Raw genomic sequence first — 12,871 nt, 5'->3', positions numbered from 1 at the left:
TTGAGTGTCAGCTGCTCCACTTTTTTTTTTTTTTTAAGATTTATTTATTTATTTGAAAGTCAGAGTTACACAGAGAGAGAAGGAGAGTCAGAGAGAGAGAGAGAAAGGTCTTCCATCCGATGGTTCACTCCCCAATTGTCTGCAACGGCCAGAACTGCGCCAATTTAAACCAGGAGCCAGGAACTTCTTCCAGGTCTCCCATGTGGGTGCAGGGGCCCAAGGACTTGGGCCATCTTCTACTGCTATCCTAGGCCATAGCGGAGAGCTGGATCGGAAGTGGAGCAGCCGGGACTTGAAAAGCCAGGACTCGCCCATATGGGATGCCTGTACTTCAGGCCACAGTGCCGGCCGCGAGCTGCTCCACTTTCTATCCACCTCCCTGCTGATGTGCCTGAGAAAGCAGTGAAAGCCTGAGAACATGGACCCCTGCCACCCAGATGGAGTCCCAGGCTACTGACTTTGGCCTGCCTAGGCCCAGCCATTGCAGCCATTTGGGAAGTAAACCATGGGATGAAAGAGCTCGCTCACTCTCTCCCTTTTGCTCTGTCCCTCTGCCTTTCAAATAAATAAAATAAACCTTTTTTTTTTTAAATTATAAAATATAGAAAACATAATATCAGGTGAGAAAAGCAATACCAAAAGGACTTATACACTGGAGTAACTAAATTTTAAAAGAACAGTACATTTGGGGCTGGTGCTGTGGGATAGCGGGTAAAGCTGCCGCCTGCAGTGCTGGCATCCCATATGGGTGCCAGTTCGAGTCCCAGCTGTTCCACTTCCAGTCCAGCTCTCTATTGTAGCCTGGGAAAGCAGTAGAAGATAGCCTAAGTCCTTGGGCACCTGCATCCACGTGGGAGACCCAGAAGAAGCTCCTGGCTCCTGGCTTCAGATCAGCACAACTCTGGCTGCTGCAGCCATCTAAGGAGTGAACCAGCGGATGGAAGACCTCTCTTTCTCTCTCTCTGTCTTTGCCTCTCTGTGATTCTGCCTTTCAAATAAATAAATAAATCTTTAAAAAAAGGTACATGTTATTCATGGATGCATACATGGTAAAAATGTGAGGAAATGTCAAAACTTAATAAATCTGTGCAGTGGTGCTTGTTGAATATGTATGATATTTTCTGTGCTTTCTGTTTGGTTGTTTATTTGAAATAGAGCCTCAGTATAAAAGGTATTGGGTACCACTTGAAACCTTGCCCCCTTTTCTGAGTTCTCTTTGTCATTTAACATTTAACAGGATAAATCTCTCCTGGTCACTGTGTAGCTGTGTATTGATTTGTGCCCTGTCACCACCAGATCAAGTAGGAGGTTGACGAGGTCTGCTAGAATCTTCTCTCCAACTTTCCTCCAGCCTCCAAGATCCTTTTTAGTTACTAAAATATAACCTTACAAGGGTAAGCATTTGACCTAACACTTAAGATGCCCAAGCATCATATCAGAATCCCTGGGTTCGATACCCACCACTAGCCCCTGACTCCTAATTCCTGCTAACATAGACCATAGAAGACAGTGGTGATGGCTCAAGCCTGCCACTCATGTGGAAAACCTTGACTGCATTTTTAGCTTTTATTGTGAGCATTTGGGGATTGAACCAGGAGATGGGAGATCTCTTGCTCTGTCTCTGTATCTGCTTCTCACATAAATATTTTTTTTTAATTAAAATATATAGGGGCCAGTGCTGTGGCACAGCAGGTTAAAACCCTGGCCTGCAACACCAGCATCCCGGTGGAGGATGGCCCAAGTCCTTGGGCCTCTGCACCCAGGTGGGAGACCTGCAAGAAGTTTCTGGCTTCTGGCTTCAGATTGGCTCAATTCCGGCCATTGTGGAAATTTGGGGAGTGAACCAATGGATGGAATACCTCTCTCTCTAACTCATGTCTATCAAATAACAAAATAATGAAACAAAAAACTTTAAATTAAAAAATATATAATTTGATTGCTTAAATATGTTTCAAGTCCATGACTCAAAGTGATTAATGAGAATTTTGAAATAAGTAAATGTTATTTTTTCTCTTATTTCACATTTCTGCTCAAACATGATGATAATGTCTTTTTAAAGATTTATTTATTTATTTGAAAGAGTTACAGAGAGGGAGAGGCAGAGAGAGAAAGAGAGGTTTTGATCTACTGGTTCACTCCCCAAATAGCCTTAACAGCCAGGCCTGTGCTAGGCCAAAGCCAGGAGCCAGGAGCTTCATCTGGGTCTGCTACATAGGTGCAGGGGCCCAAGGATTTGGGCCGTCTTCCACTGCCTTCCCAGGCACATTACCAGGGAGCTGGATCAGAATTGGAGCAGCGGGGACTTGAGCCACTACCCATATGTCAGTGCTCCAGGCCGTGGCTTAACCCATTGTACCACAGCACCGGCTCCCAAAGTATGTTTTTATTCTTCAGATTTCTTTAAACTTAAGAAACAGAGCTATAAGCAACTCTTGAAATTTGCCCACTGAGTCATGTCACCCTAGCTTGTTAACTGTTTCCATGTAATTGTTGAAGATTTTTAATTTTAGAAGTAGAAAAATGTCAGAGTAGTCAGGGACTTTGTGGGGCAAAGTGGAAAATAGTCAAACCCTACACAGTGTCCCTGGTAGAAGTCAGTTTATTATGTAAATAAACACGTTAGGGTTCCTCCTACTTGTTGAATAGCTTAGATGTTGCATTGTGTGCTAGGCAACAGGCTGTCCTCCCTTAAATGAAGCTCAGAGAATCAGGAAGTAGCATTTTTGTTACTGGGTTTTTTTGTTTGTTTGTTTGTTTTTGCAGGTTAAAAGCATTAAGATGAGAAAAGTTGATCTCTGTTTGAGCTCTGAAGGGGCAGAAGTGATTCTAGCTACATCAAGTGATGAAAAGCACCCACCTGAAAGTATCATTGATGGGTAAGAGTTACTGTTTTTCCTAAAGTCTTAGTATTAGGTCAGTGAACCTCTTGATTCCTGGGCCTATACATTTTACAGCAGTTTGCCCCGTTAACTGTAGTTGAATAAATGGTTGGTGAAGTGGGTTGCCTGATAGGATCCTTCCTGGAACTATTTGTGGACATTGAGGTTTTTGATCCTTTTCTTTGCAGTTTGTAAACTGACCTCTTCATACATGTACAAATAGGTTTTCTTAGAAGCGGTTTACCAAGATAAAGCCACAAACAGTAGCAATTTTGTTATATGGAAGTATAAGTTGTAGTGTCTGGTTATGGTTTTATTCCAACTTTTTCTTGGAAATAGGGATATAAACATCCTAACTTCTTATCTTCTCCCCATCTCCCTGTTGGTCTGAGCAACATCGGGGAACTGAATGCTTCACTTCCTGCTGTCCTTCTGCACTGCTTGCTTCTCGGCTTCCTGATAACATTCCAGTTGCCACCTGTGATCTGCTAGGCCTTATTCTAGGTAGAGATAAAATATTATCCTCAGACTTTCAATTCCAAGAAAAGTAGTTGATGAGAGAACTCCTTTTTAGTAGTTCTGGCTTACTTTCATATTCTTTCAAACCAAAGTTTGACTAACAGAATTATATCATTTTGAATCTGGAAGGACTTACAAGTTCAGCTTCCCTAAACCATTTTTTATTTTATTTTATAATTATTTGAAAGGCAGAGAGACAGAGATCATCCATCCATTGGTTTACTCCTCAGAAGCCTGTGACAACCAGGACTGCACTAGGCCAAAGCCAGGAGTCAGGAGCTCCATCCAAGTTCCCACATGGATGGCAGGGACCCAACTATGTTAGCATCTCCAGCTGCCTCTCAGGATGTGCGTTAGCAGGAAGCTGGAGTTGAATCCGAGCATTCTGATACGGGATGCAAATGTCCTAAAGTGTATCTCAACCCCTGTGGCAAACACCCTTGCCTAAACTAGTTTAGACCTGTGCTAAGAGAGGCCTGTGGTAAGAGGTTAAGTATTAGTTTTAATTGTTGGAAGCAGAGAGAGTTGCAATGTAAAGATTTTGTGATTTTTGTGTTTGGATAAACTTCTAACAACTTGACCTCTTCCTTTAAGGCTAGTTGTAACCTCCTTTCTGAAATCTACCCTTTTTGCCTCAGGTAGGATTAGTTTATCTTGCTTCTGGGCTCCAATAACATGAGGTGTATACTCTTTTATCTTATTTATTTCTTACTGTGTAATTTAAAAATTTTTTAATGTTTTTCTCCTCTCTCAACTGTGAATTCCTGACAGAGACTATACTGTTCATCTTTGGCTCCAGAGTATTTTATTTATTTTACTTTATTGGAAAGGCAGAGCAACAGAGGGAAAGAGAGAGAGTGAGTGAGCAAAAGAGAGAATCTTCCGCCTACTGATTCACTCCCCAGATGCTCACAATGGCCAAAGCTGTGCTAGGCCAAAGTCAGGAGACAGCTACTCTTTCTGGGTCTCCCATGTGGGTGGACCCAAGTACTTGAGTCATCATCTGCTGCCTCTCAGGGTATGCATTAACAGGAAGCTGGATTGGAAACAGAGCCAGTATTTGATCCCATGCACTCAGATGTAGCATCTCAAGTGGCAGCTTAACCCAGTGCACCACAATGCCTATCCCAAAGTATCTTTTTTTTTTTTTAAATAAATAAATAAATAAATCTTTAAAAAAAATTAGATTTAGGGGCCTGCGCTGTGGCGCAGCAGGTTAACGCCCTGGCCTGAAGCGCTGGCATCCCATATGGGTGCTGGTTCTAGTCCTGGCTGCTCCTCTTCTGATCCAGCTCTCTGCTATGGCCTGGGATAGCAGTAGAAGATGGCCCAAGTCCTTGGGCCCCTGCATCCATGTGGGAGACCTAGAAGAAGCTCCTGGCTCCTGGCTTTAGATCGGCACAGCTCTGGCCGTTGCAGCCATCTGGGGAGTGAACCAGCAGATGGTAACTCTGCCTTTCAAATAAATAAAATGTCTTTTTTTAAAAAGTGACAAAATCAACTAACACTTATGTCTTGTAACAAAATCCTACTTCAGAATTCTTTGTATTTCATTATCATTTATTCGGACTTAAAGTTTGAATGAAAAATTTAATACCCAATATTTGCCTATTTATCTTCTAAGTTCTTGGTGTTTTACATCCTGAAGTTCAGATATAGTTATTTCTCCCACTGTGACTTGGAGCAGAAAAATCAATGTGGGAACTGCTGTGAGGATACACAGAAGTATATGGATTTGCCTTTAAGTTGTTTGCTAGAAATAGAAATCTTTCCAGAAATATTCCTTGTCTATAGCTGGAGATAGATCATTTTTCCCAAGGCAAGATCAATTTGTCTTGCACCCTTCTGGTGACCACTCTCTGAAGGGAATCTGTTCATGGATCACTAGGATTCGCTGTCAAATGGAGCAGATAATATTTTAGGCTCTATCTGTCCCTATTAATGATTAAGGATATAATATTTTTTAGATTAAATAAAAACTACAAAAAGCCAAATGGAGTAAAGTTAGCTACTGCACTGGTAACCGAACAGAAAATATCAAAGACATTGCATATGCAGTTCTAGCAAATATAGTTAGACTTTATATGGTAGATGTTGATTATTTTCTATTCATAAGTTGTTTTACTTGTCCTGTTAGGAAGTAACCTTAGGGTTATTTGGAAAAAACAGTGCTATAAATCTGTCACTCTTGGACAGTGTGGGTGGTTTTATGGCCCCACTTCAGCTTCTCCGTTTCCTCAGAAATAAGTGTGCAGATGACCATCTTCTGTTTCTGCTTGATACTGCTTTGCCATCCAGTATTTAATACGCTAATGAAAAGGAGAAAAGAAATTCTACACTAGAAAAAAAAAAATGGTAATTGGAGTGGACATTGGGTACACCACTTGGGATGCCCACAACCCATTTTGAAATGTTCAATTCATATTCCTACCTACTTCCAATTTCAACATCCCTGCTAATGGAAATCTGGGAAGGCAGCAGACTGTGGCTCGAAGTACTTGGAGGAGGTGCTGGCATCATGGCATAGCAGTTAAAGCATCTGCCAGCATCCCATGTGGGCACCAGTTTGAGTCCGGCTGCTCCTCTTCTGATCCAGCTCCCTGCTAATGGCCTGGGACAGGCAGTGGAAGATGGCCCAAGTGTTTGGGCCCCTGCTACCCGCCTGGGAGACTGGGACCCAGGTTAAGCTGCTGGCTCCTGCCTAGCCAAGTCCTGGTGGTTGTGGGCAAATAAAGTGAAAATAAATGAATACAAATTTTTTAAAAAGGAAAAATTTAGTCAGGAAAAAGAGGTACAAAACAGAGACTTGGTTCTTTTTGCATGGCGTGGAAGAGTGATACTAGGGAACTGACCTTATGTGTTACCTTGGGCAAAAAGTACACGTGTTAGCCTCTGAGCTCCATTCTGAAAATGATCCTTTACTTGCCCATATCAGAGTAATGGAGGAAAAAATCATAAAATAATAAATGTAGAACAGTTGTTAGGGGCCATAGTTGTGGCACAGTGGGTTAAGCTGCTGCCTCTGATGCAGCATCTCATATCAGAGCCCTGATACAAGTCCAGTTTAAGTCCTTACTACTCTGCTTCCAATCTAGCTCCCTGCAAATGCACCTTGGAAAGCACTGGAAGAGGGCCTAAGTGCTTGGGCCCCTGCACCCATGTGGGAGACCCGGAAGAAGATCCTGGCTCCTGGCTTCAGCCTGCCAGCCTCAGCCATTTCAGTCATTTAAGGAATGAACCAGCAGGTGGAAGATATCTCTCTCTCTCTCTCTCTAACTCTTGCTCTCTCACTCTCTTGCTCTCTCGCTCTCTCTCTGTCCCTCTTTCTGTCATGCTGCCTTTCAAATAAATAAAATAAATTTTAAAAAAAAGTTGTTAGCTATAAATCCTTATTTAAAAGAGAACTACTACTTTGGCAGATTCCTTATATCTTATTATAATGATTCAGTTAATATATTAAACTTCAAGTGTGTCTCTACATAATATTTGATATTATTATATTGGTGGAGCAGCCAGGACATGAACGATCACCTATAAGGGATGCCGGCATTGCAGGCAGCACCTTTTACCTGCTATACCACAACACCGGCCTCCAGGAAAGTACTTTTATGACATTGGACTAGGCAAAGATTTCTTTGAGAAGACAGGGAGATTGGTGAGATTAAAAGAAAAAATAGGGGCTAGTGTTGTAGTGCTACAGATTAAGCTGCCACCTGTGATACCAGTACCCCATGGGAGAACACCAGTACCCCCATGGGAGAACACCAGTGCAAATTCCAGCTGCTCTGCTTCTGATCCAACTCCCTAAGGCACCTAGGAAAGTAGAAGATGACCCAAGTGCTTGGGCCCGTGCCATCCATGTGGGAAATCTGAATGGAGTTCCAGGCTCCTGGCTTCCTCCTGGCCCAGCCCTGGCTGATGAGGCCTTTTGGGGAGTGTACCAGCAGGTGGAAGACATGTCTCTTTCTGTCTCCTGCTCTTTCTTTATCACTCTGCCTTTCAACCGGGATAGAATCCGGCACCCCAAATAAAAAATCTTAAAAAAAAAAAAAGTGAGTGAAAAAAAAAGACGTTTCACAAATGAAATCTATGAATGACAATTAAAAGTACTTAGCATCATTAGTTATTAGAAAATACAAATTAAAACGAAGCAGGATATTATTTCACATTTGCTAGAGTGGGTAAAATGAGAAAGACTGACAACAACAAACTTTAGCAAGGATATAGAGCAACTGGAACTCTGACCTTACAGCTTACAAAGTTAAATATACCTTGGCCGGCGCTGCAGCTCAATAGGCTAATCCTCCGCCTTGTGGCGCTGGCACACCAGGTTCTAGTCCCGGTTGGGGCACCGGATTCTGTCCCTGTCGCTCCTCTTCCTGCCCAGCTCTCTGTTGTGGCCCGGGAGTGTAGTGGAGGATGGCCCAAGTGCTTGGGCCCTGCACCCGCATGGAAGACCAGGAGAAGCACCTGGCTCCTGGTTTTGGATCAGCGCAGTGCGCCGGGTGCAGCCACAGTGGCCATTGAGGGTTGAACCAACGGCAAAGGAAGACCTTTCTCTCTGTCTCTCTATCTCTCTCTCTCTCACTGTCCACTCTGCCTGTCCAAAAAAAAAAAAAAAAAAAAAAAAAAGTTAAATATACCTTTACTTTATGAGCCAACAATTCCACTCCTAGTAATTATCCCCAAGATAAATGCAGTCATGTCCACAGAGACACTTGGGCAAGTATGTTTCTAGCAGTTTTATTCAAAATGGTCAAAAACTAGAAACAGGAGCTGGTGCTGTGACACAGCAGGTGAAACTGCTGCCTGTGATGCCAGCATCCCATGTAGATGCTGGTTTGCAACCTGGCTGCTCCACTTCTGATCCGGCTCCCTGCTAATGGCCTGGAAAAGCAGTGGAAGATGGTCCAAGTGCTTGGGCCCCTTCATCTATGTGGGAGACCAAGAAGAATTTCCTGGCTCCTGGCTTTGGCCTGACCTTTGGCCTTTGTGGCCGTCTGGGGAGTGAACCAGCAAACAGAAGATATCTCTGTCTCTCTCTGTCTCTCTCTTTCTGTCTCGCCAGTTCTGACTTTCAAATAAAAATAAATAAATCCTTTAAAAAATAAAACCTGGGAGTAGTCCAAATAGCCAACAAAAGAATGAATAAAAACATTGTAGCATAGTCCTTGGTGATAAAAATCAAAGCAGTGGTGATCTAGGGGAGGTGGAGACTGCAAAGAAGACATGGAAAATTTCTGGATTCATGGAAGTAGTATCTATAGTGATTGGGATATTAGTTGTCCTGGGTATTATGGTATTAGCATAATAAACTTTTATTATCATCAAAACTCATAAATTATGCACGTAAGGGTCAATTTACTTCCAAAAGGAAAGAAAAAAAGCTTATGTAGTTAAAACAATACTGAGAAGACTAAATTAATAGGTAGTAAGGGACCACCAAAGGTGTTCAGACAGGAGTGATAGTAGTGGCGTTCCTATGTTTTGTATTTGTTTATTATTTATTTGAAAGGTAGAGAGACAGACAGCTACAGTGGTCCCATCCACTCGTTCATTCTCCAAATGCTTTCAGTAACAAGGGTTGGACTGGGGCCAAAGCTGAGAGCCAGGAACTCAAACCAGGTCTTCCACTTGAATGGCCAGAAACCAATTACACAAGCCATCAGAGTCTGCATTAGCAGGAACCTAGATTCAGGAGCTGAGCCACTAATTGAATCCAGATACTCTGAATTGGGACATGAATATCTTATTCACTAGGCTAAATGCCCACCTATATTCTTATGGTTTAGAAGAGAATAGTTGTAAGGAAGAATTATTAAAGTTGGGGAGAGACTAGAGGCAGAATTAGCCATTAGAAAGGGTCAGAAAATAAAAATTAGTAGTTGTTTTTATTTTTAAAGATTTATTTATAGGCCGGCGCCGCGGCTCACTAGGCTAATCCGCCGCCTTGCGGCGTCGGCACACCGGGTTCTAGTCCCGGTTGGGGCACCGATCCTGTCCCGGTTTCCCCTCTTCCAGGCCAGCTCTCTGCTATGGCCCGGGAGTGCAGTGGAGGATGGCCCAAGTGCTTGGGTCCTGCACCCCATGGGAGACCAGGAGAAGCACCTGGCTCCTGCCATCGGATCAGCGCGGTGCGCCAGCCGCAGTGCGCTACTGCGGCAGCCATTGGAGGGTGAATCAACGGAAGACCTTTCTCTCTCTGTCTCTCTCTCACTGTCCACTCTGCCTGTCAAAAAATAAAAAATAATAAAAAGAAAAAAAGAAAGATTTATTTATTTGATTTTTTAAAAAAGATTTATTAAATTTTTTTGAAAGGCAGAGTTAGAGAGAGAGAGAGATCTTCCATCCATATTCTTTCCCCAAATGGCCACAATGGCTGGGGCTGGGCCAGGCCAAATCCAGGAGCCAGGAGCTTCTTCCAGGTCTCCCACGTGGGTGCAGGGGCCCAAGCACTTGGGCCATCTTCCACTGCTTTCCCAGGCACATTAGCAGGGAGCCGAATGGGAAATGGAGCAGCTGGGACTTGAACTGGTACGCTAGCAGGGAGCTGGATCAGAAGTGGAGCCCTGGAGACTCAAAGCAGCACCCATACAGGATACAGGTGTTACTTAATCCTCTGCACTACAATGCCAGCCCTGTTTATTTTTTAAAAAGTGCTTGTTCATTAGAGTTTTATGATTATCACTTCTGTTTGGCTAATCCTCTTCCTTTAAAATTAACAATAGGAATCCAGAAACGTTTTGGACCACCACAGGAATGTTTCCTCAGGAGTTCATTATATCTTTTCACAAACCTGTAAGGATCGAAAAGCTTGTAATCCAGAGTTACTTAGGTAAGCAAGTCACGTGTCACTCTCCCTCACCCTTAAATGTCTCCGTGGGCAGAGAGCACATGTGTGAACTTTGGCAAAACATGATTTTCCTTCTCAGCATGGAAGCCAGTTAGATGGCTAGGGTGGGAGGGTGAGGTTTATAGGTGCATGGCCGTAGGCACACTAGCCTCACTGGAACTACAGAACCGAGCCCCTTCCAAGGCATACAACCATTTCCATGCACTTTACTCTGTGAGAGTCTTTGGCAGAAGACCCTGTTGGGAACATAGGAAATCAGCCTGCCAGGACACCAGGTGCTGTGACATCTTTCTATTCTAGACTCATTTGGCGTGGGGTTTCTGTCAGATAATTGCTGAAGATGTAATAGCCCTGTTGGTTCACAGTGATAGTTCTTCTATTACTAGTGGTATTGTCTCGTTTGGGTTCTCCCGTGGTGGCTGGGGGTAAGACTGGCGCAGAATCACGACACAGACACTGGGAGTTGGGTGGAAGCAAGCTAGTGGGGAGCAGCTGGCAAACTCATTTATTTCAGTTAGTGCAGCAGCTTATGTAGGGGTTCCAGCCAGTCACCTCAGAGGGTGTTTCTTTAGTTGGCCTATAAGTGCTGGTTGCTGGACAGAGTACTTCTGTGGCTGTTCCCTGCCTCCATTTCCTGGTCGCTCTGTTACGCATGGCTTGTGGCCGCCGCACCATCTTCTATGATGGCTTGTTTTCCCCACATAGTGGCATCTTCTTTAGGAAGAGAATCCCCCAGTGAATACCATTATAATCCTCTCCATGTTTATTGAAGACAAATCATATCCCAGATGGTTCAAATGCAGAGGCTTTATGATGGAACGACTTAGAGAATTACAGCCTGGGCTAAGGGACCAAACAAAGGATGAGGAGGCCCTCAGAAACTGGCCAAAGCAGGAAGACATTCACACTCCTGGGACAAGGGAAGGAAATAGTGATATGGGAGCCTAGTGAGCACCAGAGCCCATGCCAGAGGGGCTGCCCATCAGGAGCTGGCATTGTGACGGGACATGGTACTGTCAGAAACAGGGTGCTGTTGCTGGAGGGAGTACGGATAAACTCACCAGACTTCACTGCTTCACTGTCCTCTGGCATCCACTTGGTGCCTTCCGTTGGCCAAATCCAACCAGCAACACATGCGAGAGTCTGGGCAATGCAGTCTACAGAGATCAGCCACTCAGGACACAGAACAGAATGGAGAAGGAGAGGAATAGATCTGGTATAGCAGAGACTAGGTCAGGGACAGTGGAAAAAAGCCAGTACAGAAGGAGGATAGCTGTGCTCCTGAGATGTCTCCCCTGTCGTTCATAGTCGAGGCTCTGGAGCAGACAGACCACAAGGTTGCATTCTAGCTCCGTAACTTACTAGCTCCATACTGCTGAACACCTTGCCTGGCTTCTCGAAGCCTGTTTCCTCATCAGAAAAGTCAGTTACTAATACCTTTCTCGTAAGAGTGTAGTCAACAGTGAGTGAATAAAAGTGCCTGACTTACAGTAGGTTCTCTGTAAAGGTTTATGACTAAAACCACACAGTAGTGGTACAGTTACTAGTAAATAAAAAGGGGAGGTGATTCCAAGTTTTAAAAAGCTCTACTGTCTCTATTGTATAATTACAAACATTTGTAAGATTATAGTTATACAAGAAAGCACTTTGCCACAGAGATTTATAGAAACACATGATGGATAACTTCCAAAACATGGTGTTCTTAGTCCCAGTACTGTGTAGTCCCACCAGTGTGTGGCAGTATGATGTGGTGGGATAGGGGTGGGGATGCACAACATAGAATCTGGTAGGCAATTTACTCTTTACTTACTGTGTTTATTTATATTGTCAGTGCGGACCTTGAGGATCGAAAAGAGCACGTCTAAGGAGCCAGTTGATTTTGAGCAGTGGATTGAAAGAGGTATGTGCTTATCTCAGCAGTGCTGCTCTGAGCATGGAGGTGGAGGCCATTGCCCTCTGACTCTGCACTTCAGTCCGCCTACATTTTGTGAAGGATGATTTTGATGATTCTTATGACACATGTAGGGCCTAAAAAAATGCAGGTTTGGATATGAGACTATTTCTTCACTTATTGGCTACATAACTGTTAACATATTACTGAATTTCTTTGAATTTCAGAATCCTTATCAGAAAAATGGAAATGATACCTACCATTTTTTAAAGATTTATTTATTTGAAAGGCAGAGTTAGAGAAAGAGGGAAAGACACGGAGAGAGAGAGAGAGAGAGAGGGAGAGAGAGATCTTCCATTTGCTGATTCAGTGGCTGCAACAGCCAGGATTGGCTAGGCTGAATCCAGGAGCCAGGTACTCTATCCATCTTTCCCATGTGGCTACCAGGGGCCCAAGCACTTGGGCCATCTTCTGCTGCTTTTCCAGGAGCATTGGCAGGGAGCTAGTTCAGAAGTGGAGCAGCCAGGACTCAAACTGGTGTATATATGAAATGCCAGCATAGAAGGCAGCGGCTTAACCCACTGAGCCACAATGCTGGCACCAGTACCTACCATTTAAAGTTTTTGTGATGGGCCTGCTTTGTGGGTAAAGCCACCACCTGCAACACCAGCATCCCATATGGGTGCCATTTCATGTCCTAGCTGCTCTGTTTCTGAACCATCTTCCTGC

The 12,871-nt window shown here is 43.8% G+C and overlaps 1 protein-coding gene across 8 annotated transcripts in view; it reads left to right on the top strand.

Annotated features, from left to right (window-relative positions):
- IFT25 (intraflagellar transport 25) overlaps positions 1 to 12,871 on the top strand; it is a 29,701-nt gene that overhangs the window by 5,261 nt on the left and 11,569 nt on the right. For 5 of the 8 annotated variants that reach the window (XM_062193350.1, XM_062193349.1, XM_062193347.1 and 2 more), the window contains exons 2-5: positions 1,238 to 1,394; positions 2,764 to 2,876; positions 10,127 to 10,233; positions 12,083 to 12,151. In XM_062193350.1, the coding sequence (XP_062049334.1) occupies positions 2,779 to 2,876; positions 10,127 to 10,233; positions 12,083 to 12,151 (274 nt within the window). In that variant the 5' untranslated portion in view covers positions 1,238 to 1,394; positions 2,764 to 2,778. The remainder of the gene's footprint in view (positions 1 to 1,237; positions 1,395 to 2,763; positions 2,877 to 10,126; positions 10,234 to 12,082; positions 12,152 to 12,871) is intronic. The other 3 variants (XM_062193353.1, XM_062193352.1, XM_062193351.1) reach the window with 2 other exon arrangements.

The sequence above is a fragment of the Lepus europaeus genome, chromosome 5, assembly GCF_033115175.1.
Source record: "Lepus europaeus isolate LE1 chromosome 5, mLepTim1.pri, whole genome shotgun sequence".
NCBI classification, from domain to species: domain Eukaryota; kingdom Metazoa; phylum Chordata; class Mammalia; order Lagomorpha; family Leporidae; genus Lepus; species Lepus europaeus.
The sequence above is the reverse complement of the archived record's forward strand: the minus strand, read 5'-3'. Positions and strand labels throughout refer to the sequence as shown.